Below are 17,422 nucleotides of genomic sequence, written 5' to 3'. Positions count from 1 at the left end.
TTCTCTTATATCTATGAAGGATATACCTGGAAATGCAAATATTGTGTCCCAACCTGTCCACTCAGCAAGTCTTGGATATATGCTGCCCACAAATATTAATTAAGAGAGAGCATCAATTGATGATGATTTATCTTCTCGACAAGTTAACAGACCCACTCAAAAAGTTGGTGTAAAAGAAGGTACATTGCAAATCTTCAATAGTTACTTTCAATTTATTTTTTAATGAGTTACTGATAATATCATTTTGTTTTTTTTCATGAAGTTTCTCTTAATCCACTGTTTTCTTTTGATTTTGTTCAGTAACGTCAGTAAAGATGGATTTGAATAAAAAATGTATTGAACAAGAACAAGAAGAATTCAATGGATTCAACACAACTAATACTGACCAGGTAAAATTATACAGTCCCACAACTTATTTTATTCTAAAATTTAGTAGTTTCTACACTCGTTTCAGTATCAACTTGTATGTGTAATATTCAATTCAAGCTCCTGTGGAAAGACTCTTTCCCCGTGCTGGCTCTTTTTCACTTTGTTTTTTGTCCCATGTTGTTGTTGCTTTCCCATAGCAGGACATTACTATGCCATTCATACCATCTGAACACTCAGTATTAATGTTTTTATTATTAAATAAGTGTTCTAGAATTGGATTTGTACTTTATTTTTGTCTATGAAATTTGTGTGGCGTCATTAACAGCATACTTCTTTTATTATAATTACAGCATACTTCACACCAACTAAAACACTGTGGCATCCTTCAAGAAAACACGGATCAAAAAGAGGCAGGCAGATCAATGGATGTTGATGCTCTCAATATTCAGAACTTTGGTACTGTTTTTTGATTTATTCTTGTTTTTTATTAGCTAAAAACCATTTGTTTAATTGATTTTACTTCATATATCATTAGGTTTTTTATCATTGCTCTGAATGCTTATACCGAAACACATATTTTGCAGAGAATAGAGGAGAATATCTACAGATTGCACGACACAAGTACTATTGGAATGACACTGGAATATCAATTAGGTTGTTAGAAGATGAGGATGACATGGGCAAATCAATTCAAGAGCCTTAATTGTTTCGTCCAATTGGTATGAATGATTACGCATATAATAAGCAGATTGAGGTAATTTTGTATAGCCTTTTTTATTATTTTAAAGTCTGTTTTTCTTATATTTTTATCTTTTTTTGTAATATATTTTTTCTCATCATTTTGCAAATCCACAGTTAGCTATATTGAATTGCAAGAAGGATTTGAGCAGCACATGTTCAATCAAACAAACTGTCACTCATTCTGTTACCAAGATAGATAGTACACCAGAGGTGCCAATCTACTTCCAGATTTTTCAGTTAACTTGTATTAATTGTTGTCTCCTATTTATGTTGTTTTAAATTATATTATTTTTGTCATCAGAGAATTGACACTTCCGAATGTGACACTACCATTCAATGTGCACAAAATCAGCCTAGTGTTACTGGTCTTACCAACTCCCCAAGATGGCCATCGATATTGGGTCAGGATTTTATAGATCTTGTAAGTTGTTTTTTTACTTTTGTTCTTTTAAATATTAGTTTTGGGTGGAGCAAATTTTGTTTTTCTAAGTATTTACTTTCGCTCTTTTTCTCTTGTTTCTAGGTTTCACCAGAAACACATGACAGATATATAGATTCCGTGGATCAACATGACACTTCATATAAATCAACACCTGTGAGATTCTTGTATTTTCTTTTATTCTAACTATTCTAATTTTTTAAAAAAGATAATAGTGATTTTTGATATATTCTTCCTTTTTTCCTTTCTTTTCCTGCTATAATAATGCAGACCTACAACAGAGCTTCAATTGTTGGCCGTAGGCTTTTTGAAGGGAATCAGAATTATGATTCCAGCTCAATGAGCAAGAGTCCTGTCAAGCAAATGTTGAACAACTTTGGCAAGGTATGCACATCATCAAATACATGTCTTCTATTTTTATTTATCATTGCCATTTTTCTTCAGTTGAAAGTGCAAGACTAACCTGTGTAGTTGCAACCTGAGTCGCAACTGCAAAAATAACCCAGTTTGCAGCCCATGTCGCAATCCACTGATTTTATATATCGCGTATAGCCTTGTTAGGTTTATATATCACAGTCGCAAGTGTAAACATTTAATTTGCAACCTTAGTCACCACTTGGACTAATATCTATCTCAGGTTCCATAGTTTCAACCTGAGTTGCAAATGCCAAAATAAGCGAGTTTGCAACCCATGTTGCAACTGATAGTTTTTGCAACCCTAGTCGCAATTCAGATTGGCATTTGTAAAACTTATCTCAATTGCAACTCCTATCGCAACTGTCCGTCTTTAACCCTAGTCGCAATTCAGATTGGCATCTGTAAAAATTATCTCAATTGCAATTCCTGTCGCAATTGTCCGTCTTTAAACCTAGTCGCAACTCGGATTGGCATCTATAAAACTTATCTCAATTGCAACTACTGTCGCAACTGTCCGTCTTTATATATTACTTGCAACTTTAGTCGCAACTCGGATTAGCATCTGTAAAACTTATCTTAATTGCAACTCCTGTCGCAACTGGCTGTCTTTTATACATTACTTGCAACCTTAGTCGCAACTCGGATTGGCAACCTTAGTCAAATAATATGCCAATTTCAAGCATACTTCCAACTCCCTATTATCTCTGTTAAGTTTCAAAATGTCTCGCAACCTATGAATTCTCGAGTTTCAACAACACTTGCAACTGAGTCATGACTATAGCTTTTCGTAGTTGCACTTTTTGCAATTTAGTATGTAATTATGTTGTTTAATTTTGTAATTCAGGAGTCATCATCACCAGAGGTTCAGATTTTGGGTGAAAAATCATTCAAAGAGAACTGCAATACTATGAATGATGAAGCAGAAAAGTTGTATAATACTAGCTTGTCACTTGGGAGTTCCTCATGGCATGGGAAAGAAAATGTGCTTCCGCAACGAATACCACAACGCAGCAAGTACATATGTTCACCTTTTGATGTCAACCCAAGCCCCACAGTGGCAGTACAACCTTTTCAGCAAAAAAATTGGGAAGCTGTCACTTCTCTGTGTGATGTAGAACCTGATAGATTGTAAGTTTATTTCTGTAATATTTTTTTTATTCAGTTTGCATTCTCTAAACAAGTTACTTTTGATTTTTAATGTCTTGCAGGATATGGGCAATTAACATTGATAATATTAGAGTATCCATGTTGCAGTTAGGAAACTCAATGAAAGTGAACGGTTGGGTTGAGGCTTAGCTAATGAATGCATTCTGTCGCAAATTATTCAGAGACAAGCATCCTAGAAAATCTAACAAGCATTTCTTCTTCAATACTACTTCGGTAAGTCTTTTTGCTGAAACTAGTATCTGTTGTTCAGTTTACTTGTACAAGGGTACATCATTTATGTTTCAGTTTTGTATCTCTCAAACATAATTATCTTCTTGAAAAATGGAAAAATGAAGAAACTAGGATAATTTGGAAACAGAAAGCAGTAGAATCATTCACCTTATCAAATAAAGCCAGATCATTGCACTTGTCAGATGGGGTATTTTTTTGTTCTTCTATGATCCCAAATTTCATTATCTGTTGTTTCTATTATTCTAGCTTATCTAATTTTGTATTTTATATGCTCCAGCTGTATTTTCCTAGTGTGTTTGATGATCATTGGTTCGTGTTCATGGTTGACATCAAATATCGCAACTTCATATTCCTAGATTCATATTATTCTCAAGAAACTAGTTATCAGAAGAAAGTTGCAAACTTGCTGGTAATAACAATTTTCTTCTGTAGTTTCTTTTTTCGTAATCCTTTCCTGAATTTTGCCTCTTGCTAGTAATACTAGCTATCATTGTTTTTGTGGATGAAACGGATTAAAAGCTTCAAGGCAACCTGGAACGAGGCCGGGCTAAAGAAGTTGGACTTCAACAGTTTTGGATTAGCATATCCAAATGTACCTAAGCAAAGGAATGGGTATGCATTGTTTTTTCTTGTGGCACTTTCTTTGATTCCTTTATGCATTTTTAGATGTTGTGCTTCTATTCATCTTGCCTTTCTTTTTGTCTGTCTTTGCCGCAGGAATGATTGTGGAATTTTCAGCATGAAGTATCTGGAACTCTTTACTGCTAGGAATCCTGCTCAGTGCTCATTTTCTCATTTGGACATCACGGCGTTTCGTATGAAATATGCTCATGACATCTTTATGTGCGACTACAATGTTGAGAATGATGCCAAAAATTTAGCCATTCAGTTTTCTTCATAGGTATAGTGTTATATTTTTAGGTCAATATATTACAGTTGTTTGCTAATGATTTTTATTAGAACTAAATTTATTGTGTTTTTGTTATTGTCAGGAGAAGAATATCAAAAGAAAACATGGAAATGGTGAACTTCAAACAAAATTGCTGCATAAGCTGTGAATATACTCCCAAAGTGACTACCACAGTGCTCGAAATAGTTAATAATTTGTTGTTTGTTCTTTCTCTTATGTAAATTCAAAGAGATGTGTATATAAGTACTGTCGCCCTGTTATCGGAGAACATGGCATGTTATCTCAGACCTTTTGAGTGTTGTCGGAGAACAACGTTTCTTGTCGCCCTGTTATCGGAGAACATGGCATGTTATCTCAGAACTTTTGAGTGTTATCGGAGAACAATGTTTTACTGTCGCCCTGTTATCGGAGAACATGGCATGTTATCTCACACCTTTTGAGTGTTGTTTTAATTTTTTATGGACATGCGGAAACAGCCTCTGGTTGCTTTACTGTCTTTTTCTATAAGTACCATGACAGCTGCATATTTTCACTTTTCATAAGTAAAGACATGTATGACAAGCTTTTGTTAAGAAATGCAGAAGACATATCAGAATCTGACACAGAGAAGAAATGCAGAAGCTTTTTTCCAGGTATGACTAGTACTATTACATTTATTTGATCCAGTATCTCGGATTCATTGTTTAGAATCTACTTCACAATATCAATAAATAGCTAGAATCTTTTTCACACAAATTTCCAGCTTGCTGTTTTAGAGGCATGTTTTCCCCTAGCTTTTTGACGATGTCTTCTTCATGTTGCCTGTTGATTTCGCCTGGTTTCTCTTTTGTGTTTGCTTCTTTGTTGTATTCTCACCATCAGCTTTACCTGCAACAAAATGAAAATTATCTAGCAATTAGTTTCTAAACATTATAAACATAGGAAATACTTTATAATTGCTCTTTTTTTAGCTAATGTTTTGTTTTTACCTGCTGTCTTCTTGTTGCTGGTTTTCACACTTTTCTCAAAAAATGACTTGGGTATGTGCCTCATTGTACATGTAGCAATGTTATGTTGATGCGAACCACAGTGGCTGCATGTAATTTGATTTTTTGACATCAATTCTTCAACGAATGTCCTTTGTCGTTTAGAAGTTTCTGGACGTCCTTTCGAAGGAACAACATCAGGATCTTGTAGGTTATCAGGGAAACCATCTTTATGTTGTTGTTCACTTGTTTTTTGTTGTTCACTGGTTGCACATGGTTGTTTGCCCTTTCCTCTTTTCTGGAATTTCGCAGTTTCATCTTCTTGAGTCATTTCATCTAGTCTGTCCTCTATCCTTTTGATTTCATCCAGCAAGAACAAGTATTTCCTTTCAGTCACAGCTCCTTCCGAGGAAATATTGCAAAATTTCCTAGATAGCACACAGTATCTCAGATGTTTGTTACTTGTTTTTAGATCTATTGGGATGGACTGCTTATCTCTCATGTATTTTCTATCTTTTGGCCTCCACCTACTGATGTAGTACTTTTCAGAAAGCTCTGACAAGTTAAGGTGGATGAGGACCCTCAGTATATGTGCACATATTATGTCATCCTTCTCAAACTTGCAGCATATGCTGGCGAATTCTTGTGCTTGTAGGTTTACAGAAACAAGGTACTTTCTGGACCTGAAATCTTGCGGTTGTAGCATAGGTGTCTTGTAGACCTCATACACGACAAACTTTTGAACCTCCTGAACATGCAATTTTGTTGTGAACATTATTTGTTTTTGGAACCGATAGAATATCTTCCGGTTGTACATGCGACCAGCTTGAAGTTCTATCTCGCTACGCACCCAATAGTCCGGCTCTGTTATCCTTGTTACTGAATCATGTTCTCTTTCCAATTCCTCTATGTTTTCAGATATTTTCTGGTATTCACCCAAGAAGCTGATAACACTATATGTAGACCCTACATTGTCTTTGAAGATTGCATTAGTGCCCTCACTTCTTGCAGTTGAGTGAATGAAAGGTAAGAAGTTATGCTTGAAGTAAACGGGGACAAACTTCTTTCTGTTTTCCCACATAATTTTCAAGTATTTCAGGTGTCCAACATTGTATCTGGAAATCATTTCTGGCCACAAATGCTCAAATTCAGCTATAGTCAGTGAGTTGCGCAGAATATCAGAGAAATCTGCATGAAGGTTTGGTATTTTACTAAAGCTTCCTCCACACTTCTCTTCCGACTTTCTCTTTATATGGAAGAAGCAGTTTCTATGACAAGATTGTTTGAAAACTTCATTTATTGCTCTTGCCATTGCAGCATCTTGGACGCCGCGTGGCCAGTCGCTGCCCTCGTGGCCAGTCGCTGCCTCGGTTTCCGCGCGGGAGGCCATTTAAACGCCGACGACCAACCTTCCCGCGTCGTGGCCAGTCGATGCGAACCGTCGCGTCCTCTCGCTGACAAGGCGCCTCCACCAGCGAAAACCGTCGTTCCGCGAGGCACCCATCTGTGATAATTGTTGCAGGATGCTTCCCTCCCATACATATGAGGAATTCCTCGAATAACCACTCAAAGGTACTTGCTTGTTCATTATTGATTATTGCACAAGAAAATAGGCAATTGTGGCCATGTCCTGTCACTCCGACAAAAGGAGCAAATGGGAGGTTATACTTGTTAATCTTGAATGTTGTGTCAAAGCTAAGGCAATCTCCGTATAAGTCATACATGTGTCGAGAAAATCCATCAGACCAAAAAATGCATTTGACCTTGTTCCCTTCTCCAAGATCAAAATTATAGTAGAACCTTGGATCTTCTTCTTGCCTCTGCCTAAAATAAGATAGAACTTTCATCATATCATTTGTGATGTCTTCTAATCTGATTGCAGTCATGACATTGCTCACATATTTCTTGTTGTAAGGAACATTCTTTGGCTTTCCTCCTCGCAGGTATGTGAGTATTGCCATTATCTTTCGTGCTGGAAGCTTCACAGAAGTGAAAGTGCGAATGAAGAGCTTCTCTTGATCGGTCATATGTCTATGGGATGCCAGGAATTTGCTCTCATCAGGGCGACTTAACTCATGGTTGTGGTGCAACTCTAGGTTTGTCACAACCCACTTGTCTCCTTTTAGTGTAACCACCATTTTGGCTTTGCAACCTGAAACAGGATTTATATTTCTTCTTCTTTTTCTTGTTTTAGGTGGCGGTCCAGAACCAGCTTTCTCTTGGTTTCTCTCTTGTCTCCTCTTCTTCCTTTCCTCAATTACCTCAGGTGCAACTACTTTGCCAAACTTACTGCATGTGTAAGTTCTTCTCGTGCCAATAGCATTTCCAATATTTTTGCCTTTGTAGTTTCCCGCTTTCTTCACAGAGAATACACAAATTGAAGCATATTGATACGTCTCCGACGTATCGATAATTTCTTATGTTCTATGCCATATTATTGATGATACCTACATGTTTTATGCACACTTTATGTCATATTCGTGCATTTTCTGGAACTAACCTATTAACAAGATGCCGAAGTGTCGGTTCCTGTTTTCTGCTGTTTTTGGTTTCAGAAATCCTAGTAACGAAATATTCTCGGAATCGGACGAAATCAAGACCCGAGGTCCCTATTTTCACCGGAAGCATCCGGAACACCCAGGAAGGACCAGAGGGGGGGGCACTGGGCCCCCAGACCATAGGCCGGCGCGGCCCAGGCCCTGGCCACGCCGCCATATGGTGTGCCCACCCCTTCGACCCTCCTGCTCCGCCTCTTCGCCTATATAAAGCCTCCGTCGCGAAAACCCTGATGCGAAAAAACCACGATACGGAAAACCTTACTGAGACGCCGCCGACGCCGATCCCATCTCGGGGGATTCTGGAGATCTCCTCCGGCACCCTGCCGGAGAGGGGATTCATCTCCCGGAGGACTCTACACCGCCATGGTCGCCTCCGGAGTGATGAGTGAGTAGTTCACCCCTGGACTATGGGTCCATAGCAGTAGCTAGATGGTTGTCTTCTCCTCATTGTGCTTCATTGTTGGATCTTGTGAGCTGCCTAACATGATCAAGATCATCTATACGTAATTCTATATGTTGTGTTTGTCGGGATCCGATGGATAGAGAATACCATGTCATGTTAATTATCAAGTTATTACATATGTGTTGTTTATGATCTTGCATGCTCTCCGTTACTAGTAGAGGCTCCGGCCAAGTTTTTGCTTTTAACTCCAAGAGGGAGTATTTATGCTCGATAGTGGGTTCATGCTGCATTGACACAGGACGAGTGACGAAAGTTCTAAGGTTGTGTTGTCTTTGTTGCCACTAGGGATAAAACATTGGCGCTATGTCAGAGGATGTAGTTGTTGATTACATTACGCACCATACTTAATGCAATTGTCTCGTTGTTAGCAACTTAATGCTGGAGGGGTTCGGATGATAACTTCGAAGGTGGACTTTTTAGGCATAGATGCGGTTGGATGGCGGTCTATGTACTTTGTCGTAATGCCCAATTAAATCTCACTATACTTATCATGTCATGTATGTGCATTGTTATGCCCTCTCTATTTGTCAATTGCCCGACTGTAATTTGTTCACCCAACATGCTTTTATCTTATGGGAGAGACACCTCTAGTGAGCTGTGGACCCCGGTCCATTCTTTTATCTTGAAATACAAATCTGCTGCAATACTTGTTTTTCTTGTTTTCTCTGCAAACAATCATCTTCCACACAATACGGTTAATCCTTTGTTACGACAAGCCGGTGAGATTGACAACCTCATCTGTTTCGTTGGGGCAAAGTACTTTGGTTGTGTTGTGCGGGTTCCACGTTGGCGCCGGAATCTGCGGTGTTGCGCCGCACTACATCCCGCCGCCATCAACCTTCAACGTGCTTCTTGACTCCTCTCTGGTTCGATTAAACCTTGGTTTCTTGCGAGGAAACTTGCCGCTGTGCGCATCACACCTTCCTCTTGGGGTTCCCAACGGACGTGTCAACTACACGCATCAAGCAAATTTACTGGCGCCGTTGCGGGAGGATCAAGACACGCTGCAAGGGAGTCTCCACTTCTCAATCTCTTTACTTTGTTTTTGTCTTGCTTTATTTTATTTACTACTTTGTTTGCTGCACTTATATTAAAACACAAAAAAATTAGTTGCTAGTTTTACTTTATTTACTGTCTTGTTTGCTATATCAAAAACACAAAAAAAATTATTAGTTTACTTGCATTTATTTTATCTAGTTTGTTTTATTTACTACTATTAAAATGAGTAATCCTGAAGTTGAAGTTCGTTCATTTAAGCAACAAGGGGAGAATGTTTAAAAGATGCTTGGTATAGAATTAGTGATGCCCATAATAGGTGCACTAAGAAACACTCCACCACTATCCTACTCGGGAATTTTTATGTTGGTATCTCTAGTCTGGAATAGATATGTTCTTGATTGTCTCGCGGGAGGTAACTTCCTAGACGCTCCCGCTTTAGAAGCTAGCTGCATTATTGAGAGTTTATTTGGAACACCACCTGTTAATGAAACTAAAATTGAAACCTCCCTTGAGGATGTTATGAAAAAATTGGAAACCATAGAGAAAAATTTTCCGAGTGTTGAAACTAAGTTGGAGATATTACTTGATAAAACTGATGAACTTGATAAATCCTTAGGAGGAATTGATGAAAGAATTAGTGTCCTAGGAACTTGTGTTGACCATGATAATCAAATTAATAGGATTGGCGAACTTGAAAAAGCTATGGGAACCTTGGGTTCAACCTTTTCATCTTTACGAGTTTAGAGAGAAAGCTTATGTGGGAAAGGAGCAAAAGTTTATGTATGTCTCTAAAGTGCCTAAACCAAAGAAATATTATTATAGGCCTAAAATTGACAAAGCCCCTAGTACCACTACAAATGGGGGAGCTTATGATATCAATGCTTCATCTCGCGATAATACTTGAGATACACTTTACGCGCCTAGGCGAAAGGCGTTAAAAAGCGCTTATGGGAGACAACCCATGTTTTTACTACAGTACTTTATTTTATATTTGTGTCTTGGAAGTTGTTTACTACTGTAGCAACCTCTCCTTATCTTAGTTTTATGTTTTTTTGTGCCAAGTAAAGTCTTTGATAGAAAAGTAAGTACTAGATTTGGATTACTGCGCAGTTCCAGATTTCTTTGCTGTCACGAATCTGGGTCTATCTCCCTGTAGATAGCTCAGAAAATTAAGCCAATTTACGAGCATGATCCTCGGATATGTACGCAACTTTCATTCAATTTGAGCATTTTCGTTTGAGCAAGTCTGGTGGCCTAATAAAATCCATCTTTATGGACTGTTCGTTTTGACAGATTCTGTCTTTTATTTCGCATTGCCTCTTTTGCTATGTTGGATGAATTTCTTTGATCCATTAATGTCCAGTAGCTTTATGCAATGTCCAGAAGTGTTAAGAATGATTGTGTCACCTCTGAACATGTGAATTTTTATTATGCACTAACCCTCTAATGAGTTGTTTCGAGTTTGGTGTGGAGGAAGTTTTCAAGGATCAAGAGAGGAGTATGATGCAATATGATCAAGGAGAGTGAAAGCTCTAAGCTTGGGGATGCCCCGGTGGTTCACCCCTGCATATTCTAAGAAGACTCAAGCGTCTAATCTTGGGGATGCCCAAGGCATCCCCTTCTTCATCGACAACATTATCAGGTTCCTCCCCTGAAACTATATTTTTATTCTGTCACATCTTATGTACTTTACTTGGAGCGTCGGTTTGTTTTTGTTTTTTTTGTTTTGTTTGAATAAAATGGATCCTAGCATTCACTTCATGGGAGAGAGACACGCTCCGCTGTAGCATATGGACAAATATGTCATTAGGCTCTACTCATAGTATTCATGGCGAAGTTTCTTCTTCGTTAAATTGTTATATGGTTAGAATTGGAAAATGCTACATGTAGTAACTCTAAAATGTCTTGGATAATTTGATACTTGGAAATTGTTGTGCTCATGTTTAAGCTCTTGCATCATATACTTTGCACCCATTAATGAAGAAATACTTAGAGCTTGCTAATTTGGTTTGCATATTTGGTTTCTCTAGAGTCTAGATAACATCTAGTATTGAGTTTTGAACAACAAGGAAGACGGTATGGAGTCTTATAATGTTTACCATATGTCTTTTATGTGAGTTTTTGCTGTACCGTTCATCCTTGTGTTTGCTTCAAATAACCTTGCTAGCCTAAACCTTGTATCGAGAGGGAATACTTCTCATGCATCCAAAATCCTTGAGCCAACCACTATGCCATTTGTGTCCACCATACCTACCTACTACATGGTATTTATCCGCCATTCCAAAGTAAATTGCTTGAGTGCTACCTTTAAAATTCCATCATTCACCTTTGCAATATATAGCTCATGGGACAAATAGCTTAAAAACTATTGTGGTATTGAATATGTACTTATGCACTTTATCTCTTATTAAGTTGCTTGTTGTGCGATAACCATGTTTACAGGGACGCCATCAACTATTCTTTGTTGGATATCATGTGAGTTGCTATGCATGTCCGTCTTGCCTGAAGCAAGAGAGATCTACCACCTTTATGGTTGGAGCATGCATATTGTTAGAGAAGAACTTTGGGCCGCTAACTAAAGCCATGATTCATGGTGGAAGTTTCAGTTTTGGACACATATCCTCAATCTCATATGAGAATAATAATTGTTGCCACATGCTTATGCATTAAAGAGGAGTCCATTATCTGTTGTCCATGTTGTCCCGGTATAGATGTCTAAGTTGAGAATAATCAAAAGCGAGAAATCCAAAATGCGAGCTTTCTCCTTAGACCTTTGTACAGGCGGCATGGAGGTACCCCATTGTGACACTTGGTCAAAACATGTGCATTGCAAAGATCCGGTAGTCCAAGTTAATTAGGACAAGGTGCGGGCACTATTAGTATACTATGCATGAGACTTGCAACTTGTAAGATATAATGTACATAACTCATATGCTTTATTACTACCGTTGACAAAATTGTTTCATGTTTTCAAAATAAAAGCTCTAGCACAAATATAGCAATCGATGCTTTCCTCTTTGAAGGACCATTCTCTTTACTTTCATGTTGAGTCAGTTCACCTATTTCTCTCCACCTCAAGAAGCAAACACTTGTGTGAACTGTGCATTGATTCCTACATACTTGCATATTGTACTTGTTATATTACTCTATGTTGACAATTATCCATGAGATATACATGTTACAAGTTGAAAGCAACCGCTGAAACTTAATCTTCCTTTGTGTTGCTTCAATACCTTTACTTTGATTTATTGCTTTATGAGTTAACTCTTATGCAAGACTTATTAATACTTGTCTTGAAGTACTATTCATGAAAAGTCTTAGCTTTATGATTCACTTGTTTACTCATGTCATTACCATTGTTTTGATCGCTGCATTCACTACATATGTTTACAAATAGTATGATCAAAGTTATGATGGCATATCACTTCAGAAATTATCTTTGTTATCGTTTTACCGCTCGGGACGAGCGAGAACTAAGCTTGGGGATGCATGATACGTCTCAGACGTATCGATAATTTCTTATGTTCTATGCCATATTATTGATGATACCTACATGTTTTATGCACACTTTATGTCATATTCGTGCATTTTACGGAACTAACCTATTAACAAGATGCCGAAGTGCCGGTTCTCGTTTTACTGCTGTTTTTGGTTTCAGAAATCCTAGTAACGAAATATTCTCGGAATCGGACGAAATCAAGACCCGGGTCCCTATTTTCACCGGAAGCATCCAGAACACCGGGAAGGACCGGAGGGGAGCCACTGGGCCCCCGGACCATAGGCCGGCGCGGCCCGGGCCACGGCCGCGCCGCCATATGGTGTGGCCACCCCTTCGACCCTCTGCGCCGCCTCTTCGCCTATATAAAGCCTCCGTCGCGAAAACCACGATGCGAAAAAACCACGATAAGGAAAACCTTGCGAGACGCCGCCGCCGCCGATCCCATCTCGGGGGATTACGGAGATCTCCTCCGGCACCCTGCCGGAGAGGGGATTCATCTCCCGGAGGACTCTACACCGCCATGGTCGCCTCCTGAGTGATGAGTGAGTAGTTCACCCCTGGACTATGAGTCCATAACAGTAGCTAGATGGTTGTCTTCTCCTCATTGTGCTTCATTGTTGGATCTTGTGAGCTGCCTAACATGATCAAGATCATCTATCTGTAATTCTATATGTTGTGTTTGTCGGGATCCGATGGATAGAGAATACCATGTCATGTTAATTATCAAGTTATTACATATGTGTTGTTTATGATCTTGCATGCTCTCCGTTACTAGTAGAGGCTCTGGCCAAGTTTTTGCTTTTAACTCCAAGAGGGAGTATTTATGCTCGATAGTGGGTTCATGCACGCATTGACACATGGGACGGTGACGAAAAGTTCTAAGGTTGTGTTGTGCTTTGTTGCCACTAGGGATAAAACATTGGCGCTATGTCCGAGGATGTAGTTGTTGATTACATTACGCACCATACTTAATGCAATTGTACTGTTGTTAGCAACTTAATGCTGGAGGGGTTCGGATGATAACTCTGAAGGTGGACTTTTTAGGCATAGATGCGGTTGGATGGCGGTCTATGTACTTTGTCGTAATGCCCAATTAAATCTCACTATACTTATCATGTCATGTATGTGCATTGTTATGCCCTCTCTATTTGTCAATTGCCCGACTGTAATTTGTTCACCCAACATGCTTTTATCTTATGGGAGAGACACCTCTAGTGAGCTGTGGACCCCGGTCCATTCTTTTATCTTGAAATACAAATCTGCTGCAATACTTGTTTTTACTTGTTTTCTCTGCAAACAATCATCTTCCACACAATACGGTTAATCCTTTGTTACGGCAAGCCGGTGAGATTGACAACCTCATTTGTTTCGTTAGGGCAAAGTACTTTGGTTGTGTTGTGCGGGTTCCACGTTGGCGCCGGAATCTACGGTGTTGCGCCGCACTACATCCCGCCGCCATCAACCTTCAACGTGCTTCTTGACTCCTACTGGTTCGATTAAACCTTGGTTTCTTACTGAGGGAAACTTGCCGCTGTGCGCATCACACCTTCCTCTTGGGGTTCCCAACGGACGTGTCAACTACACGCATCACATATTCATTGTAAAATTTATAGGCTTCCTCTTCAGTGTTAAATACCATGTTTAAGTGTGGAGCATGATGCCCAGTAACTTCCTGACTAGCTTGTAATGCTGCAACAACACTTTCATTTTCAAGGAAAATACGGATATCTTCTTGAGTTAGCTGCTCCACTCCTTCGGGCATCTCCATAGCTGCTTCTTCACCATCTTTATTATTGTGAGTTTCTTTGTCGAAACTATTATTTTCGTCTGGAATATGCTGCTCATTATGTACTGGATCATTATTCTGATTTTCATTGTCATCGAATTTCCAATTGTAGTAGCTATCTGAACCATAATTCGGCAAATCTTCATTTCCGATATTTGTCTCATCTTCAGCTAATTCTTCATCTTCATCACCAAATACTGGTTGCTCATAAGCTTCTTCTTCTTCTTCTTGTACATCTAGGAGCGTAGACTGGGAACTTGCATATCTGCCAGTTATCATAAATGTCTTGTTCTGCACAATTTTTCAATTTTTTGTTATCTATAATATGCAGCTAAAGATAATCCACAGCTAATTTGTAGTCACAGTTATCTTTTTACCTCTGAACCCATTCCCTCTCCCATTCCATTGAAATTGCTTTGTAAATAGCTCTGCAAATTTATATTTTTACAATAATAGTCAGTTTAAACAACCAGGAACTTTCTTATAACAACATTTTCGCTGCGCTATGTATGTTGCTTCTTACCTGTGATGTTGATGGTGCTTCGACAGACAACAAGATTTCCGTGAAGGACATACCATTACCTTGTGATAAGGATATCTGCATTTTTAGTTTCAGATAAGTCATTAATCCATCTGTCATCCCATTATCCCATATTTCAATGTTTTTTACGATCACATTATGTACTAAAGTTAGTATGGAACAACTTACGTCATAGCGATCTTCAAGGTCACCTTGTTCAGCTTCCTTTGAGTTGTAGTCATATGTCCATGCTGGTGTCTTAGTCTAAACATCAAGTTCATTAAAACATATGTAAGCAACATTAAGTTGACAATGTTTGATTTGTAATTCATGTTTTGATATATAGGTCAGAAAGTAAATCAAACTTACCTGCATATTAACATAGTTGATGTTCAAAGTATAGCTTGCTGTGTGAGCTTCAATTTTATTCTGCATGGAAAAATAACAGTCATATACTCCCATCATAGTCTTGATAATTAATGCAGAAGTAAACAACTTATATAGTCTTGGAATAAATACCAGAAGTAAACATTTTTTTTGTGTTTTTCAGATATTTGCATGCTTATATAAGTAAACAACTTATATAGTCTTGGAATAAATACCTCACATTTGCATGCTTTTCTTTGTTTTCATACTGCTGGTAAGGCTCAGTATATTGTGCTATGTGCAAATACTTCCGTCTGAAGAAGTGCAAACACATTTTTTGGGTGGATAAGTAGATGCTTGCATTTGGTGGGAGATATATATACGGGCATTTTTTTGCTTGTAATAAGTGTACAACATGCTATTGTGAGGTATAATTATTTCATCATAACCATAGTAGCCTGTAGAGGAGATTTTTTTGGATATGTACATGCTTGCATTTGGTCAGACATATGTAGTTTTAGCAAGGCTGGTTTTTGGGCAAGGAGGCATGCTCAGGACAAACATGTAGATTTTGCATACTCACGACCATCGAGTCTGAACTATTAGATTACATGATATCAGATTTTGAATGCACGTACTCGATTATATGATCTTTGATACTGTATATTTTGCAGGTATGATGCAGGTACATGCATAAGTTCATTCGGAGAAGAGGTACCTGATTCGGGCAGAAATTGCTATAATTCTTGCTACTGCTTCCTCCATCCTCCAGGTATGTGTACTTGGGTATCTGAAAATGTATGCAGTGTTGGATTTTTTGAACTCAGTATATGAAATTTGATACAAATTTGTTTTTATAAAAATTGAAGCCATTTTTGTGCTGTTTACCTGGGTTCCTATTATGAAATCAACCTCCAAATTCGACTCTGTTGCAAATGAAATTTAAGATGTCAGCTATTAGCAGTTAATGAAATTTGAAGAACTGACCAATGATGCATCATGTTTTAGCAATTTTTTTTTGGGGAAAGGGCTGAGCAAGGTTTTTGCCCTCTTTTTGTTCTTGATGCATCAGGTTTTATCAAGTTTGGTTCGTTTTCTTCAAGAACTGACCAAGGATGAATCAGGTTTTAGCAAGATTTTTGGGGGAAAGGGGCTGAGCAAGGTTAAAACCTTGGTAAGACAATGCATCAGGTCGTCAGAGTTTGGCCAGAAAGACAGACCGAGAGAGATTTACCATGGTAAGCCTGATTCCCTTGATCCATTGTTCCAATTTCTTCAAGAACTCTTCCCCTCTGTCAGATTCCTTGATCCATTGTTCTTCCTGTAGTTTAGCTGGAGGTGGAAGAAAGAAAAACGAATCTGGGAGTGGTTGCGTTGCGTTGCGTTATTTACTGCTTCTGGTAATCGTCAGGGGCATTTTTGTAATTTTTATCGTCCTTTCTGATGATCGAGAGAGATCTGGGAGTTGTTGATTTCGTACGCTTCAAGTTGGGCTTTTGTTTCTGAAGAAGCCCAATAACAAAAACTGGCCCAACAAAGTTAACTGGACAGCCCAAGACAAAAAAATACAAATAACAAAAAAGATTACGTCAGTTGACTGAGACATAACTTATGTCTCAGTCGACTGAGGGTTAAAGACGTCCATTTATTAACTGGTTTTCTCTCGCGGGACAAAACATAGGAACGATGAGAGATGGGTTTTTTTCTGACGTACCAAAGGTTTTCAGATCGGTTTATTTGACGGACGAAAAATTAATCGGTTTTTTTGACCTACCAACACCACCAATCCATAACTTATTATTAGAGACTAGCAAAAGTGCCCGTGCCTTGCTACGGTTTATTAACTAAATATTTTATAAATCACCAATTCACTATGAATTTCACTATATAAACGTAGGTGCATTTCTACAAATATAAAATACATCTTGTTTTTAACTATGTCTTTACTTTAATGTGGTTATTCTATCATGCACAATGCGATGAATATTAATC

The 17,422-nt window shown here is 38.4% G+C and overlaps 1 protein-coding gene across 1 annotated transcript; it reads right to left on the bottom strand.

Annotated features, from left to right (window-relative positions):
* Nucleotides 1-5,043: 5,043 nt before the first annotated feature.
* On the bottom strand, nt 5,044-15,258 carry LOC124673572 (protein FAR1-RELATED SEQUENCE 5-like). The gene is made up of 9 exons (XM_047209621.1): nt 15,254-15,258; nt 15,127-15,142; nt 14,922-14,972; nt 14,395-14,835; nt 6,740-7,596; nt 6,448-6,582; nt 6,056-6,321; nt 5,243-5,968; nt 5,044-5,141 (listed from the first exon to the last, which is right to left on the bottom strand). Exons 1-9 carry the CDS (start codon nt 15,256-15,258, stop codon nt 5,044-5,046), a joined length of 2,595 nt encoding a protein of 864 aa, XP_047065577.1.
* Between the last annotated feature and the right edge of the window lie 2,164 nt (nt 15,259-17,422).

Source organism: Lolium rigidum, chromosome 7 (assembly GCF_022539505.1).
Source record: "Lolium rigidum isolate FL_2022 chromosome 7, APGP_CSIRO_Lrig_0.1, whole genome shotgun sequence".
In the NCBI taxonomy this organism is placed as follows: Eukaryota; Viridiplantae; Streptophyta; class Magnoliopsida; order Poales; family Poaceae; genus Lolium; species Lolium rigidum.
This window is presented reverse-complemented; position numbering and strand designations above follow the sequence as displayed.

Excerpts from the sequence above, each read along its gene's own strand:
- LOC124673572 (XM_047209621.1), bottom strand. Across the intron at positions 5,969-6,055 it reads AGAACTTCAAGCTGGTCGCA|TGTATGAGGTCTACAAGACA; the intron begins TGTACAACCGGA and ends AAAAGTTTGTCG. Across the intron at positions 5,142-5,242 it reads CAGCAACAAGAAGACAGCAG|GTAAAGCTGATGGTGAGAAT; the intron begins GTAAAAACAAAA and ends ATTTTGTTGCAG.